This window comes from Archocentrus centrarchus, chromosome 3 (genome assembly GCF_007364275.1).
Source record: "Archocentrus centrarchus isolate MPI-CPG fArcCen1 chromosome 3, fArcCen1, whole genome shotgun sequence".
In the NCBI taxonomy this organism is placed as follows: domain Eukaryota; kingdom Metazoa; phylum Chordata; class Actinopteri; order Cichliformes; family Cichlidae; genus Archocentrus; species Archocentrus centrarchus.
In genome coordinates this window covers 27,259,454-27,280,390 of record NC_044348.1, presented here as the reverse complement: position 1 = coordinate 27,280,390, position 20,937 = coordinate 27,259,454, and the positions used below count along the sequence as shown (strand labels likewise).

General features: G+C 37.7%; 2 protein-coding genes across 2 annotated transcripts in view; one reads left to right on the top strand and one right to left on the bottom strand.

Annotated features, from left to right (window-relative positions):
- chrnb4 (cholinergic receptor, nicotinic, beta 4 (neuronal)) overlaps positions 1-8,028 on the bottom strand; it is a 31,711-nt gene extending 23,683 nt beyond the window's left edge. Inside the window, exon 1 of the mRNA XM_030758263.1 lies at positions 7,945-8,028. The gene's annotated coding sequence lies outside the window, so the exon portion shown is untranslated. The remainder of the gene's footprint in view (positions 1-7,944) is intronic.
- On the top strand, positions 8,012-20,737 carry ube2q1 (ubiquitin-conjugating enzyme E2Q family member 1). The gene is made up of 13 exons (XM_030758276.1): positions 8,012-8,721; positions 9,116-9,220; positions 11,394-11,516; positions 11,870-11,923; positions 12,961-13,101; positions 13,628-13,712; positions 14,264-14,324; positions 14,417-14,507; positions 14,610-14,668; positions 14,796-14,844; positions 14,991-15,086; positions 16,417-16,483; positions 17,556-20,737. Exons 1-13 carry the CDS (start codon positions 8,563-8,565, stop codon positions 17,585-17,587), a joined length of 1,122 nt encoding a protein of 373 aa, XP_030614136.1. The 5' UTR covers positions 8,012-8,562; the 3' UTR covers positions 17,588-20,737.
- The last annotated feature ends 200 nt before the right edge of the window (positions 20,738-20,937 follow it).

Here is a 20,937-nt window from a genome sequence, read left to right as displayed (position 1 = left end):
GAACAGCGATGTTTTTCAGATAGCTTTTATCAAATTAGACTGGCACAACCCACTCATTTATCCATTACATTGTAAAACTTATCAAAAATACATGACTCTACAAAATATTAGGAAAGCCAACAGTTTTTCTTTGCATTAGCTGGTCTGACAAGTATGAGTAATGTACATCATGTTTCTAATTTACAATTATTTATGCAAATTAGAAAGAATTCGTCCTGATTTCAAAATCAATATAAACCACTATAGATGAGATGGGTTATAGTGTTGTTACCATATTTGTTAATTTCCTTGAAAGTAACTGCAGCGCCACAGTGACCTTTGTGTAAATGTGATTATAGTCAGCGAATCATCACGTGATTTTATCACACTTACACAGTGTCAAACTTGTACATGTGATGTACTGTACACATTAAACTTTTCACTGATGAGTTGCTCCAAGTCTTTTGTTGATACCGCTGCAGTTCAAGGTGACATTTGCTCTTTATTCAGTATTATGTGGGAGTAATGGCCCTCTGTAGACTCATTGGAGAGACACTTAAACTGACTAAGACCTATGGAAGTAATTATGTTTTGGAGGATGCCGGCGTAAAACCTGCATGAATAGAGTTGGTATAATACACTTCATTCTTAATCTACAAAATACACAACACTCCCAGTATTCTAATATATCTCTTTTTCTTTACTACCTTCCTTCATCAATAAAAGGTAAATGGGAGAAATGCTCTTTAAGGTGTGATTTATCTTACTCCTCAGGACTAAAATTGTTGAGTAGATTTTCACACAATAGAAGGACTTACACTTTTTGACCCAAAATGATTTCTAGTGTTCAGCTTTGTACATTATATTTTATAGCACATTCATTGCTGTCTCTTTGTATCAGTATTTCGATTTATTTTCTAGCAAGTCTTTGCAGTGCTCCTGCAGGACCTTAGAAAAACCTCTGTGAAAATTTATCATGGTCTTCTTAGGGGACAGTTTCTCAAGATACTTGCCAGTATCTGAAGAAAAACTGCCATTAAATAATGGAAAAAAAAGGTTAGAGGGTTCTTCTAGTGCCTTGTTATAACTTAGAGCTTAATTTGTCCATATAAATTTCTTCATGTCAACAGATATTAAAAAAATAGCAATGACGACAAAGGTAAACAGGCATTAAGACAGTAAGATTGTGAACACTGTAGCACTTTTAGCTATCAGATTGATCTCAGAAAATATGGACTGTAACATTTTTGTACACATTATGGAAAAGTTGTAAATAGGGGTCCACTGTACAGCACTTCAATCAAGGTTTCGATCTTATTGTAGACTACGTGAACCTCTTCAAAAATGAAAATGTATCCATAGAGGGAGCAATTCCTGGGACATAAAGAACACAAAACACGGTAACCAGTAAGCTACCACACAAGCAGCATCCCCTCTCCTTTCCTTAAAACACTCAAAAACCTTTATAAGCTAACAGAAGACTCAGACGTGCATTCTGAGCGACTCCAATGGTGGCTTCTGTCCAGCACTGAATGGGAGAAATAATCATTCTGCGTAATTAAACTGGAATGTCTCTAAGTTGTGAGGATAATGCAAGGACATACAAACACTTATGAGGACTCTGCGTCCTGGATGTGAACTTCCCTTTCAGCCTCTGCCCATACACTCACTGCTCCCCAGAGGAAAATTGTATATTGCTCCTCCTCAGTGAGAATGGTGCTGTCTCCTCTGACAAACAGCCCTGCTGTATTTGGTGAATCAGCAGTAGGGTGAAGAACTGCTTCAGTGATCCAAAGCTGAACATCTAAACGCCACCAATTCCCCACAAGACGCTGTTTAACAGCATGGTGGCTTAGATGCAGATGTTTGCTTTCAGCAGTGATGAACTTCAAAAAATTTATTTGCCTAAAAAAACGTTGATCGCTTTAGAGGACTCAGTTAATTAAAGTGCGTGTCACAATATAGGATTTAAACCTATGTGAAGAAGGGCAAGAATTAATTCTATGTTCTTTTGACAAGCCAGGCATTTAAAAGTTTAATTAGAAAGATGCTACGACCTAATCACACAAAACAATTTGTAAGAGAGTAAATGGAAACAAATGGTAACAGTTGTGCATTTACATCTTATAATGAGGTCTTAGGACAAGCTGAAAAAGTGGGCTTTTAGACCCTTCATGCTACCCTATTTGATACCAGTTCTGGTGTTGTTCATAAAGAAATCATAAGGGTTGTGAATGGTGGGAGATGATTTGTTTTTGTTGTCTGGGGTGGAATGAGGTGACAAGGCAGACTTTTAATTAACTTTCCGCCTTGTGCAGATGGAGGACAGAAGAGTGGGATAAATCACAGAGGACAACAGCAATCTGCCCCTTTATTAGAGCACACACAGGCGGGCTTTGACTAACCACACATCAGCTGCTCAGTCATAAAACAAGGCTGAACAGACAATCAGGATTAAACTAAACATTTGTTTCCGTTTGTTTACCCTCGACAAGCTTTGCGCTTGTGCTTTTTTTGATTGTATGATCTGCCAAAATTGTTTTTATGTGTACTTGGCCTAATTCCTGAATAAAACTGAGGTCTACATTCCATTTCTTATTTGACCATCTCTTCTCCTTCATTTGCTTATCCTCTTTAAGAGCGAAATGGATGTAATACCATCCACCTATGAAAACCAACATGAAATATGATGTTTTTCCATTCAAGTCTTTGACAGCATATATTTTGCTATAAAATTCCATTTATTATTCATAAATAATTTAACAGAAGGAAAACATTTACTGTAATTTATCTAAGAGCCTGAATTCAATATTTGGATCTGCCATATTTGTATTTTTTTCTTTCTACTTCTTGTGTTTCTGGGTGTTTTTTTGTTTGTTTGTTTTTTTTGGTGTGTGTGTGTGTGTGTGTGTGTGTCTTCCCCATTTAAGGCCTGACTTTGACTTCTATGGGGAATCTTTGTAGAGCCTTTGATGTAACCTACATAAATGGCCAACATCGTTGCTTGTGCTGGTGCATCATGTGTTAATTACCCTGTGGTTGTGCCCCAGCTTTTAATATGTGGTACCAGCCATGATGATGTCCAACGCTTGGACTTTTTTTCCAAGACCCCACTCTTTGTTGTGGTCCGTTTTTTGTTTTTTTTTCGGGGGCAAACACATTTGTCCATCAAGTTTTTTTTTCACTTCTTTGTACATTCCTTCTTGTCCATTCTGATAGTTTCTGCAATCTCCATCCAGGAATTTGTTGACATATTGATGCTATGAGACAGTTGTATTGAGAAAATATTTGTTATTCTCTCACTGACAAAAACTGTGGCAAAAAAAATGCACAGGAGAAATCAACGGTACTTAACAGGCCAATCACAATCATTGTGTGATGTTGACCTGATGTGTAGTTACGTTTCTAGGGAGGTGCACGTCAGGTTACGCTGTAGGGTTTCAGAGGGGTTTGCAGTTACGACATTGTTACGACGTAAATTTCCAGCTGGAGCATAAATCCCCAGTAACAGTTCCTTTATAGTTACTTCTTGTTTTATTTTTGTTAATGACTTGCTTTGCTTTCTTTCCACTTGTGTGTCCCATCTTTCTTAGTTTAACCTGTGTTAAATTTTTTATCACCAGTGTCCATTTATCTGTGTGTGTGTGTGTGTGTGTATACAATCTTGTCTTTCCATCTGTCAGTCCATCCGACTGTCCTCTTGTTAGCCACCCAGTTGTCCACATGATGGACAGTTGTGTCCACTGCTGCTTCTGGATTTCTTTGTCTTAAGTGTTTTTCCTCCTAAGTTATTAGTTTTCATTAAACTTTGCTTTTTGTTGCCTATATTCCTATATTTTGTCTGCATTTGTGTTCTCTTTTTGAACCACGCATAATGTTCACTCTCTCCAAAGCTGATGTACTGTGTTTCACTGACATGGGTCAGCAGCTTCAGAATTAACTTGGCAGTAAATTAAGTTATTTGACCAGCTGTAAGTTCAAGAAGAATGTGAAATTTGAGAAGCTGTCATATGTCACTGTGTGGCAGGCAGAGTGTGCAGGACTCGGGAAACAGGACTTAAACTTAAAAAAAAACCAAAAAAACCCAGCTTTAACGCTGAAGTCTTTTCCAAAAATGTGAACTACAAAAACAGGCAGGACTGGTGTCTAGTGACGGGACTACTGCCGAGGCTTTGGAGCGTGTATCGAGAAGTTCATGAAGTCTTTTATGAAGCGCACATCGAGGCTTGCTTCATTAAGGACAAGTGACGTCACCGTGACATCTGAAGCCTCGCTGGTTCAGGTAGTGGTTCGAGTGTTGGTGTGATTTATAAAAATGAACTAGATCCCCACAAAATTTATTAGTGTACATATTGAAGTTTCGCCAGTTTACATGTGACACAGATGAGCTGCTAAAAGGAGAAATATTCCCCCTGTATGGCAACACTTTGAGCTGATCTCTCCCAGTAAGTATTACACATAATACGTCTATAAACAATTAAATGTGTTACTACTATAATATTCATAAATCTTTTTTTTTTTATTCCAAGGTGAAGTGTTTGTAACTGGGGTAGAACAGCAACACTTCATCTATAGGTATCATCTGGGCAGAGGTGCATATATCCAGGCCTGTACAGGCTTGCTGTGGGATGCTTGTGCAGCCCTGCCTCCTCAGTACCATATGAAAGGATTTTGAGAAACCAACTGAGTCCACACACAGTGAAAACATATTATATCTTAATAAAAATGAATAAAATCACCATCACCCAAGTATTCCTAAGCACAATCGCATTCCCATCTTTTGAAAACACTGCAACAGTTTTAACACAAACATTTTGTGTCCTGTTGGATTTATTTAAACACTGAAATTGTACTGACAAGTTTTTGACATTGATAGACCTCTGCTACCATCACCCACACATTGAATAAAAAATAGATGAATGAATGAACCACACAAAATCAAGTTGCTGTGTTTTTATTTCTATTCTTGGCAGTAATTATTCCCATGTTTACACTGTTGCAAAACAGCAAAGGGGCCATCACAGACAGCTGAAATCACAATAAAGGCTTTGACCAACAGCGGAGTCTTTGTGCACACGAAGCCTCGAGAAATGAATCTTTTTTTGAACCAACTGGATGGAAAATTTCAAGGCTTCATGAGGCTTCATCTGCCCATCGCTATTGGAGTCAGAAATACAAAAACTCAGAAACAAAAGGGAAACCACAGAACAAAGTGACAGAAAACTGAGGGCTTAAACACACACAAGAGCTAATTAGGAAGAGAGGACACAGCTGAGGAAGACAAGACATAGGTGAACAGAAACTAACTAACAAGATAAGAGGAAACTAAATTAAACACAATGTATCCAAGAGGCTAGCAAAATAAAACGGGAAGTAACTAAACACAGGACACAGAAATGCAGACTTGACATGGAGAATACAGGGAAAGCATGACAACTGAAACATGGAATTAAATACAAACGAATTATAACCAAGAACAGAACCAGACAACTAAAACTAAGAAGGTCTGAGGACATAGATAAAGAAACCAACTAGGAACAACTAAAAAGGCACAAAACTCAAAACTGCAAAATAGACTTAGAGTCAGAAACAAAACATAAAAACAGAAATAGAAAGTCCAAAACCTAAAGCACTAGGTCAAAAACCCAGGATCACAACAGAAATAACCTTTAAAACACAAGATGTTTCACCTCATACTCAATAGAAATAATCAGCTAAAATGCTGTGACCCCTGAAGAAATTACTACAGCACCCTACCATCAAAATCATATCTCAAAAAACAAAGTAGCACACACATAGAAGAAAAGAAAGGCAGCTACTACCCCGACTCTCTCACACACTCACTCTTTAATACCTGTGCTTAACTAACCAAGCAAAACAATATAGAGTGGAGTCAGAAGGGTGCACCACAGAGTGTTCCAAACACCTGCCCATAATATATGGTAGTACCTCCAATCTAGCTGCCACAAACCCTGCAAAATAAATTATGTTTGCTAGACTGGAACCTTGACCTTTCTTGAAGAGCCATTACATTAACATCGCCCCTGACCGAACTGCACATTCAGCGAGTTCAGGTAGATTGTGAGAGTATATTACACCCACTTGCAATCATCTACACAGTGAATTTAGAATTTGTCACCTACATGCAGATGTTGACACATGGGCAACAGAGAGCAACTGAAAGCTTAAAGAATAAGGAAACAGATTTGTGTTCACAGAATACACATTCCACTGCTTAAGTGTCAGGGGTATCTGAGGCATATGCACTAAACACTAAGCACTGAGTTTCTACCAGTAATGTTTGCATGAACTGTCTGCATCTATATCACAGAATACTAATTTTGAGAAGGCTAAATAAAAGAAAGGTCATCCCTGTTGAAAGGGAGACCTTATGATAGCATAATTAGAGGTGACAGCACAGCACTATTCTGGGCCAGTCTGCAGCTTCCAAATCTCTCCTGATAACAAACTTACAAAGAGAATGGCTTTTAAAGCTTGCTTTGAAGGTTCACCCACTCTATCTAGTCTAATTGAATTCAAGATCTAAAGGGACTGCTTCCTAAAACCTGAAAGTTAAAAATATTTTTCAACTTCTACTTTTTCATTGAGAATGTGACCAGAGAGCTTCCAGTTGAATGTACAGATAATCTAAACACAGTACTGCCATTTGTTCAATGCAACAGGGCAACAAACATTTAGTAGAAAGCTTGTCCAAGAGTGTGTGTGTGTGTGTGTGTGTGTGTGTGTGTGTGTGTGTGTGTGTGTGTGTGTGTGTGTGTGTGTGTGTGTGTGTGTGTGTGTGTGTGTGTGTGTTTATAAGCTTTGACCACTCCAAACAGAACCCTTGTTGTTCAGATGATGAGCAAACACTGCACCCTAGTGGATATCAGATAGTCCTTACAATTGGACTGAGCAACTATTAAAACATATATCTAAGGTCAATATTTTCAAGATGGTATTATTATATTGTATGTACACTAAAATGTGATATTTTCTTAAAATAATAATAATAATACATTTTAATATATTCTGACTTTTTAGACAATAGACTGTAGGCGTAGTCATAATTTTGCCCCTATTATTGGTTTATTATTACTGAAAACAGATTGATAAAGACATAGGTATTGTAATCAGTCTCATTTATAAAAACCTACAACTGACATTAAAAAAAGTAACACACACACATTTGGTGGAATTGTATGGTGTAATTTAGGCCAAAGTTGACTAATTACTTTACTTGAAATAAAGCAACAAGTCAAAATGATCATAATTTGCACATGACCACTTTAGTTCAGATTCAGAAAGAGAATGTTTGCTATTGAAAAAATAGCAAAAACAAATGTGTTGGCAAATCGTTTGATTGCCTATATTTAGGGCTAGCCAGAACTCATCTATATAACAATGAATGGATTCACCTCATAAATCACAGCAAACTGCTCCACCAGACACCAGTGATTAACTGGTTTAAAATATTAATAATAAGCATCATCATATCTGTACTGATATCATACTGTCATCCTAGTCAGAAGCATGTTTAGAGGGTGGAACTGTGAAATATAATAGGGATCTCTTGTGTCTCCCTGTACCACAAGATTAACTATGGCATTACTTGTTATCACCCGCCCTTATTAAGCTTAGAATTTAAATGATTGTGCGTGACCGTGTTTTTGAGCACTTATGGTCATATCAAAGTACAGTTCGGATTTTCCAAATGACAGTCCATGAGACATTAATTACAGAGAAACACAATCTCACACAATCATAATTGAGCCATCTGTGTGGTACCAAAGCAAAATTATTCACTAGAAAGAATCCAGTTCTAAGTGCTGTGCATGGAGTTTTACTCTGCACATAATATGCAAAGCAGGAAATTATTAGTTTTACTTGCTAACAAATAAACATCAGAGTGAAGCCTTTGTCCTCGAATAAATTGTCTGACTATATGATCCAGAGTCAAGAACTTACCTTTATTTTCTCACCCCGAAAATAAATTGAAGACGCACTGAATGCTGGGATTCTGCGGGAGCGGGGAGGTTGCAGAACGCCATCTTTAAACCCCACAAGAGGCCAGCTACAGTTGTGCACCGGGATGAAAAACACTACCCCTGTAGCGGGATATTAGGTCAGAGCGTACAGTGTAGAGTTGTTTCCCGATTAAGTAAATACTAAATAACATCCCGATGGGACTGTGAGGAGACGGTCACGGAACACCGCGAGAGCCTTAAAATGTTGTTACTCTAGGCAGACAACAACAATAGACGGAAAGACAACAACGGACTAGCTCGCTAACTCGCTCGCTAGCAGCTTGCCAAGCACTGCGCTGTTTTCAGGCGTTGACTGAAAGCTAGGCGCTAACGTTAGCTGCTTCATTAGCAAATATATCCGTTTGCGCTGAAATTTGACCGGACGCGGGTTACAGCTGGCACTGCGTATCAAGCTAAATCCGCTGGGGCACACCGCCATTTCTCTGGCACTTTTTTGTAGTCATTTTTCTACTACAGTTTACGCTGTTTCTTTAGCTAGCTAAAAGCTAAGTCCCGAGTTCTCTCCCTCCCCAGCGGCCCAGCCGGAGATGCGTGGAAGATGTCGGTGTCGGGGCTGAAGGCCGAACTGAAGTTTTTGGAGTCCATTTTTGATACAAACCACGAACGATTCAGGATAATTGACTGGAAACCTGATGAACTGAGCTGCCAGTTTAATGTAACCGGGGAAAAGCTGTTAATTATCCACTGTAACATAACGGTAAGTGGACGAGAACTCAGGTGCCGGGGGTTTTGCCTTGTTTGTCGCTAGCTAGCTATAGTTAGCCGGTTAACTTGATAGCCAGGTAGTAGGCTACCTCCACGACCATATAGTCTGATGCTAAGCGGGACAGGTTTTGCGTAGATTAATTAACCAGTATGATTTGAACCATGGCGCTCTTTGTTGGGGGTTATTTGTTCACACAGTTCGCATTACGCAGTGTTTATAGACAGTCCTAGCATTTAGCTAACAATGCATCCTGAATGCTAATGTCGTCAACTCAGATTTTCGTAATTTTTTTTTTTTTTTAATTCGCTGTTAAAAAATGCTGCGACACACGGTAATGTGGGTTCAATATATTCCTGTCACGGTGTTGTTTTTGTGTTGTCTCAAGGAATCTTATCCATCTACACCGCCAATTTGGTTTGTGGACTCTGATGACCCGAGCTTGGCTCAAGTCTTGGAGAGGTTGGAAGATGTGAGAAAAGGCAGCACTCTGGTAGTTAATCTTATATTCTTAATGCACTTTGTGATACACTGTACACATTAGTAAGAGAGTTGGTTATTACTTTATCAATCACAGCAAAGGTTAACCTTAAAACCTTAACCAAATAGTAGTTATAATACTGGTATGCCTCACTTTAAAAGGTGAAGAAAAAGTTGTCGACCCTATCCCATATTTTTAAACATACAAAGGGATCGTAACACGGATTTTTAGAGAAAGTCAAGTCAGCTATAGCATTAGCAAACTGCAAGCTTAAGTTTCAGTGCATATTTTTCCCCTAGTCATCCAAACTGCACCTGCAGGGGCATTGAGTGGCATATTTTTGTGCCAGTCCTACATGTTGAAAACTGCTTGACTATGTTAGGTGTGTAAAACAGCTGGATTCATATTAGTAGAATGAATAATGGGCAGATTATTGTAAAGCTTTCTTTTTAAAATATGCAGATCTTGTTCAATATGTAAGTAGAAAGTTGCCAGTGTTCTCTATGTTCATACTTCTTGGCTGGATATTGCAGTTTCTTATCATTTAGTTAGCCTGTATGCTTCCTGAAAAGATTCAAAATGGCACAACGAGAGGGCTAACAGGGGCTTGAAAGAGTGCTTATACTTCTCCCTATTAGTTTGTTTTAATTGGCTACTTGTTAAATCCAGAATTGAATTTAAATTTTCTCTCCTCATGGAGGAGCCTTTGTCATTGTTCCTGAATGACAATGATAGCATGGGAGGCCTTCAGCTATCAGGTTCCTCTTCTGTGGAATCAGTTCTCAGTTTGGGTTCAGGAAGCAGACACCCTCTCTGTTTTTAAGGGAGGGCTTAAAACTTTCTTTCCTGATAAAAGCCTATAGTTGGAGCTGTATCATTTACCTATATTCTACTATTGCATTCCATGAATATTTGTCTACTTGCTATTGTAGTTTCTGCTTAGCCTTGTTTTTTGTGGACTTCCCCAACAAAAGTCACAGCAGATGGCTCCCCTCCCTGAGCTTGGTTCTTCCAGAGGTCTCTTCCTGTTAAAAGGGAATTCTTCCTCCCTGCTGTCACAGTTTGCTCACTTACCTTACAATATAAAGTGCCCTGAGATGACTGTTAATTTTCCTCTTCTTTTTTTTTTCATAGTATACATGAGGTTTGGGCTGAGAGATGAGAATGGTAGAAAATTATGCACTCATTTTAGACTGCACATGTTTGTCCTCAAAATTTTAAATGATTATTGCAAGATTTAGATTATTTACTGTCCACTGTTTAAAGTCTTTCTAATTTGGGGTCTCATTTTTCCATAGGCTTTCAAATATAAACAGCTTTCACTGGTACTTTAGTGTATGCACATGTATTTAAGGAAGGTGATAAGCATGTCAGCGAGCAGGTTTGTTGTTTGGCCAAGTGTTACTAGATCACAAAGATAATTTCAGAGGTCAGAATAACTGACAGATAGGTCCTTATGCAATCCCTGGTGTGAGGTGTACAACATGCACTTTTTTTTTTAGCCTACTTATTCATGTTATTTATTTGTAGCACTCAAAATATGCTTTGTTTTTCTTTATTTTTCTTTCTTTATTTTGAAGTGTAGAGGACAGGAGTCTTTTGTTTGCTCCCTTATTTGGTCTAAATTCAGATAAAGAATACAGCATTGTTGAAACTACGTGAGAAATGAAAGAGACAAACCTTGGCTTTTGTGGCTAGATGAGATCTCGTGTTTTGTTTGTTTTTTTAACTGTTGCACAGATGTTTTTAGTGGTACAGTTTATCTCAACTGCACTAAATTTACAACAACAGAATACACCAGTTTAAAGAGTGACACACATCCTTTTGTCTGAGTACAATGTTGGTCTTTCTACATTTGTTTGCGTTAGTGCTAGTGTTTTTTTATCCTTAGCTTGAAATTTGTCATTTGCCCAAAATTGATTCTTATACTCTTAGATTGCATTACTTCACATTTTTCCACAATTGTCATTTGAACATCCCATAGCTCACTCTGTAAACAATGATGTAATTGGTCCTTGTCTTGGCCACAAATCCCTATTTTTAGTTTTTTCAGGAATATTTAATGGTCAGTGGTTAAAAATTATATTTTTATATATATTTGAAGTTTGTGTCATATGGCCTTGCTCTGTATTATTTGCAAATTTGTGTGGTTGCTCTAATTCCAACTTTTGGCTTTTCTTTCAAGCTTTTACAGCAGTTGAAGAAACTAATTTGTGACCTTTGTCGACTGTATAACCTTCCCCAACATCCTGATGTAGAGATGCTGGACCAGCCCTTACCTCCAGGCCCAGTGGGACAAGACAGAAAGGCAAGCCTGCCCAATCCATGCTGTCAAATACAGCCTAATGGACAATAGCTGCTCTCCGATTACTTCTAATGAATATACCTTGCTAAAATATCCTAATGTAAATTAGGATGTTTTATTATGCACTTCCAAATCACTTATGCTTAGTTATGAAATGGGAGTCATTATAAACACCCTTTATAATTTATGTGAAGCTCTTCTCCACATTGGTGTATAGACTGTTTCCATGCTCAAAGTCAGTAAAATCTGGTCTCCTGTTTTTTAAAGATCTGTCAGCTTAATCTCTTGCAGACTACGTAACTATTGTCTTTTTGCTTGTTTGTTTTTCTTTGTTTGTTTGTTTTGCATGTGTGTAGCATGGAACAGAGGAGGTCACATCTGAAGAAGAAGATGAGGAGGAAATGGGAGAAGTAAGTCATCATTGGTCTAAACATATGCAGCTGGTTTACCAGGATTAAGCATGGTCCTAGACTAAAAGGAAAAAGTCAATGAAGACCACAATAGGAAAGAGTATTTAGTCCAGGATTAGACATAATCCCTGTATGGGAAACTGGGCCATGATGCATTGCTTTGGGGCCTGTACTAGCAAGTTCAACATACTCAGGATCTCTCTTCCGTATCTGGCTTCATGTACCTTAACATCTGGACACAGATTAAGGGTTGATATGAAGGTGGTTATCAATGTGAAAAGGCACTACCATGTTTACAAAATAAGATAAAAACTATTCAAATGTAGGCTGAGTCTACCTGCAAAGTTGATACAAGGTCCACAAGTACAAATAAGTGCCCTGTTTTAGGATATTTTAAAATTACTTCTAGGGTGGTGGTGGTGGTGGGGGGGGATGTCAAAGACTGCAGTTGCATCTAATAATTCATATTTCTTACTGATGTTGATCAAGGAAAGACAAAGACTTCAGAAACTATTTTATTTTATGTAAAAAAACTTCTGACCACCTTACTAACTGCACAGGTATCTGAGGGATCTTCCAGGAATGCTGTTGCTACCCAGGGTTAAACTTGAAGTTAACCCAATAAACCCAAGTCCTGCTTTTTAGATGGTGGCTTTGTGCTAGGTTCATGCTAGTGAGATGGACTTGCTTTGCTTTTGGTTATATTTTAACCTCGATCACCTAATTTGCACACATTTAAGTGGAGTACTTTTGACTCGTACTTGCATATTATAATTTGGAAAATATTTGATAAGAATATCCACAAATTATGCATGTGTGGCTATAATCTTTTCTGTAAATTTATTATTGACTTGTTGACTTCACATGTTTGTATTCCTGCAGTTTGAAAATGAAAAACTAATAACTTTTCTGCTGAATTGGCAAGTCAGATTTCATCTTAAGGCTTTGCAATGGTCTTAACCATGACCTTTTTTTCCCCCCATGAATATGCTGTTATGTTATTTAAAATGTCTGAAATATTAAATATGAACCAACAGGACATTGAGGATTTGGACCACTATGAAATGAAAGAGGAGGAGCCCGTGGATGGGAAGAAATCTGAGGATGATGGGATCGAGAAGGAGAATCTAGCGATCTTGGAGAAGATCCGAAAGAACCAGCGCCAGGACCACTTGAATGTAAGTCTTTATTTAGTAAAAAGGCTGGTTAATTTTTTTTTTTTTTTTTTGCGCCTTGCATAAACAGTGTACACAAACAGCATTTATGTATACCACTTTTGTCAGTATTGATCATATTTGTGAATGACAACTGAGAAGAGAGCACATCGGTGAGCAATTTAATACAGCTGCCTGTGACCTGTTTGTCAGCATACTCCTGTTCACTGATGTAGCTCATATTTAGTTTCCTCTTTGCTTCTGCCCTTCAAATTCCTTTTCTCTTCCCCTTTTCTGGTAAAGATTGCTAGGTTTATTTTCTCAGCTATGTAGCTATTTCAGCGTGTAGAATGTGTTGAACACACGCACTTTAAATATAAAAATCAGCCAAAATATGTTGGGCGGGGGGCAGATATAAATATTGATATCTGGTAGGATAAAGCTTTGCCTTTGATATTGGCCTAGCTTAAGTATAAATGACAGGTTTACCCCTATGGTAAATTTCAAAGCACTGTGTTCTTTGTCTTTATAGTTGTTCTATATTTTCCAGGGAGCTGTGTCTGGTTCAGTGCAAGCCTCTGACCGTTTGATGAAGGAACTTAGAGAGATCTACAGGTCTCAGAGTTACAAGACTGGTACGAGCAACACACACGGATCTACTTTATGTTGAACATTTGAGCAACATGAAAAATCACACATAAATAAACTCTGTCACAGATCCTTTTCTGTAATGGAGGAATATTTTTGAGACATTAGGCATTGTAATATGAGAGCCATAGATGACATTTACATGGTCAGAGGAAAGGATTTGTGAGCACATTTAGCGTGCTAAATTCAGAGGTACCTTACGCTTTCTGTCTTGTCCTAATGAGGTCAGCTACCCACTCATGTGATTTGTGGCGATTAGGTGTAGTATCTACACCTTTTACTGTTTGCTGACAAAATTTCAACAGCAGCATAAAATAGAATAAGAATATTTGTTGAATAATTAACCATTCTTTTGTATAAATGCCCATTGCTGGTACCGGCTATAGAATTGTCTGACAGTAGTATGATGGTATGTTAGTCAGAATACACTTTATGCTTTTCCTCATTGTGTTATCCACTATTTTTTGGGGTGGAGTTTGTCAGTGTTTTTGTTTCTAGGCCTTGCATTTCCAGATAGTTTAATCAGTTTCTTTTGCAGGTATCTATTCAGTCGAGCTTGTTAATGACAGCCTGTATGAATGGCACGTCAAACTGAGGACGTAAGTAACTTTGGGATATTGCCTCATGTATTTTTTTTTTTTTCCTGTCAGCAAAAATGCAGACTGACTGGATGCTTTTTAATGATCTGCAGGGTGGATCCAGATAGCCCTTTACACAGTGACTTACAAGTGCTAAAGGAAAAGGAGGGAATGGACTACATTTTACTAAACTTCTCATATAAAGTGAGTAATATTGGAATTTTTATTTTTTTTATTTAATTTTTTTATGAAAATGAAACTCTGTTTTTGAAATAAATTAACCATTTTTTCTGGTTGCTTCTTCAGGATAATTTCCCTTTTGATCCACCATTTGTCCGAGTAGTTTCTCCTGTGCTTTCTGGAGGGTAAGTTAATTTACGTTGTACATTTTCTGTAGTTTCTTCCCTTTTTAAGTTATCAAGCAGAGACTGCATTAGTGTTAGATTAAAAAGTGCCTCTATCTTGTTCTCTGAAATTTCTCCTTTGCTTTAGTTATGTTCTTGGAGGAGGTGCCCTGTGCATGGAACTTCTCACCAAACAGGTGATTTTAGTATATTTTCATAAAACCCAGATGGCAATATTAAGTATTGTCTTGGGTTGTTTTTGAATCTTTTTTTTTTCCAGCTCTTCTTTGTGTTTATTTTTTTTAAAACCTGCTGTTATTGACACTTGGTTTCCTGATTGCAGGGTTGGAGCAGTGCCTATTCCATTGAGTCTGTCATCATGCAGATCAATGCCACCTTAGTTAAAGGAAAAGCCAGAGTGCAGTTTGGAGCCAATAAAGTAAGTGAGGAGGCTTCATTTCAACTCTGATATCATGGTGGCTTCACATAGTAAATGATGTGGACCACAATGACAGGGCTTTCACAACACAGGGACACAGTTCCATGGTTCTAAGTGATGGCTTACCATATTCTGCCATAACTCCTGTGTTGGCTGTGTGGTATTTATTTATTCCCATAAAATTGGACTGGGGAGGGATGCACAAGTACAGTGCATCTCAGATTGGATGGAAAAGGAAGCTTTTAATCTTTCTCATAATAACAGTGCAAAGCTTTTCAGTTATTGTAACTTGTATTTTCTTAGTAACAGCTTATCTAGCTTCTCTTTTTCTGAACTTTTTGCTTTCATTACAACAACTTTGGTACTACAGCAGATCCTCAAGATGCGTTCAGGCACAGTACTGAGTGTAGGTTACCTGTGTTTTTCCTGTACTCTGAGCCCAGCACACCACTTTTGAGGCAGCTTGTGTACAGCGTGTTGCAGGTTTGAATGTATAGCCAGTGTCTGAAGTCAAAGCCAGTCCTGATTTTGTTGCTAGATTAGTCTGCTCTAAGTTGGATAGTTTGACAAAATAACACCAAAAAAATAAGAAAATAAGGCTGAGCTGGGAGACCACACTAACCCAATGATGATACCGTGAGTCTCAAAATAAAGGGCCACAGCAGGTTTTGTACTGTATGGAGGTTTTAGTTCATATTTTTATCATTCTGTGTAACTTCAGGTTTTCCAGAAGTTGATTATTTTCTGCTTTAATGATAAGAGTGGAGCAGTTTTGAGTGTTTTAGATTAAAATGTCCCCATTAAGCCAGAATTCTTGACAGTTTATTTCTGAAGGTAGTCATAAACTTCATAGCATTGTGCAGTGGCCTGATAGAATAGAATAGAATAGAATGCCTTTATTGTCATTATACAGGATGTACAATGAGATTGGAGGGCCACTCCTGTTCAGTGCCATGTAACAGAAAATCAAACTCTCTAAAATGAAAATAAAAATATTATAATCTAGTATAATCAATATGATTAAGAGATATACAGAAAATAAACAATGTGTAAAATATACAAAAAATAGAATGTATAAAAATCATCTAATACCCTAAAGGTGTAGTATAGCGTGAATGGTGATGTTTGTGAATGCAGTCTGGTATGAAGGACAAAAAGTGTCTTCATCATCCTCTACCATGCACAATGTTTTGGTCTTGAAATTGGAGCTAACTAGACAATCATCATCTTTTCTTGTAGAAAACAGCTGTCATTGCAATTTGCTTGCTCTCCACTGTCCTATAAGCAATATACATGGTAAAGTTGACTTCATTTTCATCTTTCAATGCAGAATCAGTACAATCTTGCCAGAGCACAGCAGTCCTACAAATCCCTGGTTCAGATCCATGAAAAGAACGGTGAGTGTTTTCGTCTCCAGTTTCATACAGAATGCATTGCAGACCTTGTTTACTGAAACCAAATGCCCCTCAACCATCACAGCTGAGGGATATTGGATCATTAACTGTAGTGTATATAACCAATGTGAGCGACATTTAAATGCATGTCATCTACAGTAGTGGAGTTATGGTTTTAGGGATTTATATTAGTAGGATCTGTATATAACAGTAATACAAAGCAAACTATATATACAGTCTGCTTCTGATTCAGTGTCAATCTGCTTGTTGTTGTCCTTGATTATATAAATTAAGGAATTTAGGAACTGGTATTATTCAGTGTATATGGTTACATAATATCAGACCTTTAACAGAGAGAGAGAGAGAATATTACATTGGTAGGCTGAATATCTATGAATATCCTGAAAGACAAACCTGTTTTTAGCAATCTGAATGATTTGTATAACTTTCAAAATGTATCAAACACTTGAAACATACCACTGTTCAAAATATTGTGTTCATGTCCAGCAATGAATTTCATGATTATTTAAAAAAAAAACATGAATACAGAATGAATATTAAGATTAATAAAAATAAGATTTTGAATATCAATTATTCAGTAATTAACAAGGATGGTAGGGTGAGAAAATAGACAGTGAAATGCTAATGTGACGTTTAACATGTAATTTCTAATAAAATAAATATTTGCTTTTTAGTTTCTTGGGTTTATTGGAGCAAGATGGCTGCTAATATGAATTTTTATTGTTTTCGACTTCTATGAAACATCACATTTGCATTAATGTAAACTATTTCTACTCCACCAAGCTGCACTTAGCTACAGCTTGGTGGAGTCTTAGACTCCAACAGTTTAGAAGTGAAAGCCTTGCTAAGCAATGTGTGTTGAAAAAATTTTTGCGCGGTGGTTTTGGTTCTTGCACCAGTTACCAGTAAATGCAGATGCAAGCCAGTGAGGTAGGAAGTAATGTGATCAAACATTTTGACTTTTGCTTTCATTGGCCTTGATTTTCTTTACCTTGTAGTCATTGTCTCCTCTTGTGCTCTTTTTTGTCTTTGTTTTTTTTTTTTTTCCCCCTAGGCTGGTACACACCCCCTAAGGAGGATGGCTAATACAGACTGTTGCCTTTCCTGAACTGGGACCATATGTCTTAGATTTTTTTTCTTTTCCTTGCGACGAATATTGTTTTTATCCTGCAAACTATTTTGTTATCTACATGACAGTTGGAACTCTAAACCAAATTTCCCATTCAGTGACCACCCAAAAATTAGCACATAAACAAACACACACACACACACATACATACATACATACATACATACACACACACACACACACACACACACATACATACATACATACACACACACACACACACCCACCTCACCTCTACATAAAATTAATTTCTTTATACATCTGTTTTCTGATGCAGCCAGATTTTTTTTTTTTTTTAATATCCCATACTCCAGAAAATTGGTAGACTAAATATTAGATGCATTCTCAACTTTTGGTTTTGGCATTGAGCATGGCAGCGTTACTTGCTGGCTGTGGGTTGAAAGGTGCAGCATGGCTTTATCCTCCAGCAGTGGCAGTCTGATGCTCCAGTTGCCAGACGAGGCCTTTCCGGCCACAGACTGGATCTGAGTGGCTCGTGACATTCCCTAAGATGATGCCATGGTAGCTGGGAAGGACATTTAAATGCTGGTGGTGGAAAGGACCACTGCCTTTTCTCTCCCTGGATGGCCTCTGTAATATTGTGCTCACATATTATCTTTCATGCCAAGACCCCTCCTTTGGAATAACACGCTTCTGGGGCTAGTTTGCTTTCAAATCTCTTATCTTTTAAAGCTCAAAGCCTTGAGGTGGGGAAGAAGATGAGACTTTTCCAGTCTGAGTGGCACAGCCCGTAATGACGAACAGCATCCTGCTGGGTTCTGACGTTGGAGATCCCTGTTATCATCCCAACAAGCCACTGGACCACTTCTACAGGAAAGATGTGGTGCTTGAGTGGCAACATAGAAAATCTCATCAGGCAAAGCAGGGGTGTGTTTTGATTGGATTACACTGTAATGTAGTTAATTTTAACTTCACATGTAAACATGTAAATTTGTATTTCTGCAAATGGATTTAATTGTTTATAATGTAACCTTGTCTGGGTCTTTGGCTGGGCAGAGACTGTGTTACAATGTACTCTTGACTATTAACTGCAGGGGCACTGCAACTTCTCAAGACCCATTTAGAGTAAGAAAAAGTTGCTTCATTGACACTCTTGCAGAAAGAAACAAAAGTTCACCATGTTCTTATGTAAGCTTATGACTACTGCGGTTTTTGTTTTTTTTATATATTGATTTGTAATCCCTATTTTACTGAGCAGTGACATTATCATTCCCCTCATTTGATGGCACCTCTAACTACAATGGCCCTAACAACATTGGCATAGATGCAGCTCTTCCTGGCATGCCAGAGTTTTGGCTATTCATATCTAATCACTTAAACCAGACAAACCTCAGTAAGGCTATGCAGTGAAGACAGTCTTATGGAGTTTTGTTGAACTGAAAATTAGTCTTAACAACAGTATAGTTACCTGCTTAGTTATTGTAGCTGGTTTACATCCTGACCACTTTTCCAATTTTGCAGTCTAGGAAAAAAGTGACCTTTTACCTTCTGACTTTTCCTTGACCTCATGGCTGTTTTAAAATTCAGTCAGAGCTACAAATTCACAGCAATAGTCTTGACCATATAACATCGAGCTTCATACTTGGCAAGATCAGCCTGAGTCTGTTTCATTTCCAGAACATTTGTTCAGGTTTGATAAATATTTGTTCAGATTCGCCACAGGAAAGACCCAGCTCTTCCCATTGCCACCTCTCTGGTTACTATTCATGACCACTCTCAGCGCTGGCGTACCCCTCAGCATGCTGAGGCTTTGATGTAATGTGAATAATATGCAGAAACTGTGGAGCATTCCAATTAATGCAGCTACACGTTTGTTGTGGGTGTTCTGTTGTGTGGTTACTTGCATTGTTTTCGGTATGTTGTCCTGATGACCAGCGTAGAAAGCTTAGTTATGCTCTTTCATACAGTCGTTCCTCATATTTGAGTTTATTTGGAATTTCCTCAGTAATTCTGACTTCAGTCTCAACAGAGTGAGATGGGTACAAAGCATACAGTGTTCATGTTCAGTATGTCTGGCATGTATTTAGGCTTGCGGGATATGGCGAGAATCACCCTTCTGTTTTTATCACAAGCAACATGACTGGATTATTGGCATGATTGTTAACTGTTATGATGTGCATTGGTATTCACTTCATTCCAGTAATATTGTTGAGCCCACCCCTGCATTATCTGGAGAAGCAAACTCAGGAATACATACTGCACATTCAACTTTCCAAACTTTTGCTTCAAAATATTTTCATTAAATTAAAAATGAATCTGTCAATCATTTTTGAGCCATTTTAAGGTGACACTCTGATTTTTTTTTTTTTTTTTTAACCTTTTTAGGTTTTGTTGTTGAATTTCAGTTAGGATTTTCTGATATCCATTGAGGCTGATAATTACTTGGCAATTGTTTCGAATGATTGGATACATGGAAAAAAAGAGATGTTTTGATTATTTTGACCAGGAGTTCAGAAACCATTTAACCTATGTCTTTGATATTGCTGTATTTTGCATGTCCATTTATTAGTGGATATTTTCCCCAAGCAAAAGACAAGTGGTTGTTTTTTTTTTTTTTTTTTTTGTTTTGTTTTGTTTTAAAAATAGATGTATCCAATTTTTTTTTCTTCATCACATGTTTACTTGTGGTTTCCTACTACATCAGTGCACAGAATTGTTTCTCCCTGTGTGCTGTTTATTGAACCAGGTCATCTACAATATGAGACACGTGGACTTTCCTGCTTGGATTACCTTTTCAAAGATGCCAGGGTTCCCGACAAAAGCCGCAGTTCAGATTCGTGTGCCATCAGATCAATTATAATCCTGCATCTTTAACTTGACCTTTTGGAATAATGGCGTACTCAAGTCTGCTGTGCTCCAACTAACAAAAACCTTCTTGGCTTGACAAGTAACGTATTGGAGGACTGAACTAGCCTGATACAGGGTTCTTTACCTTGCTTCATTAACTGCGGTGGCCGGGTTATAAAGTTATGCACTGTCAGCATGCTTTGTTTTGGTTTCATTTTTTTTCCATTGCAAGGGTGAGTTTGACCATGTAAAGTAATTTGTAAACTTGCATCAAGTTTATGAATAAAGAATTTTATGAATTTTTTTTTTTAATTCTTTTATATAAGTTGATTAGAAGTATGAAAGTAATCAATTTATCATCCAGCTTGTTTATTGTCTGTGTAGGTTTCCAGTCATTCGCATCACGGTAGTCTCAACAAATGGTTGTCTAAAATAAGCCATCTGTGTCTACTGTGAATGACCGTCATTGAATACAGGTGGTGGCTTACAACAGCAGCTT

Coding starts and splice junctions, on each gene's coding strand:
- ube2q1 (XM_030758276.1), top strand. CDS start 8,563: ATGTCGGTGTCGGGGCTGAAGGCCGAACTGAAGTTTTTGGAGTCCATT. Junction 11,924..12,960: donor ATGAGGAGGAAATGGGAGAA/GTAAGTCATCAT, acceptor ATGAACCAACAG/GACATTGAGGATTTGGACCA. Junction 14,325..14,416: donor TGGCACGTCAAACTGAGGAC/GTAAGTAACTTT, acceptor AATGATCTGCAG/GGTGGATCCAGATAGCCCTT.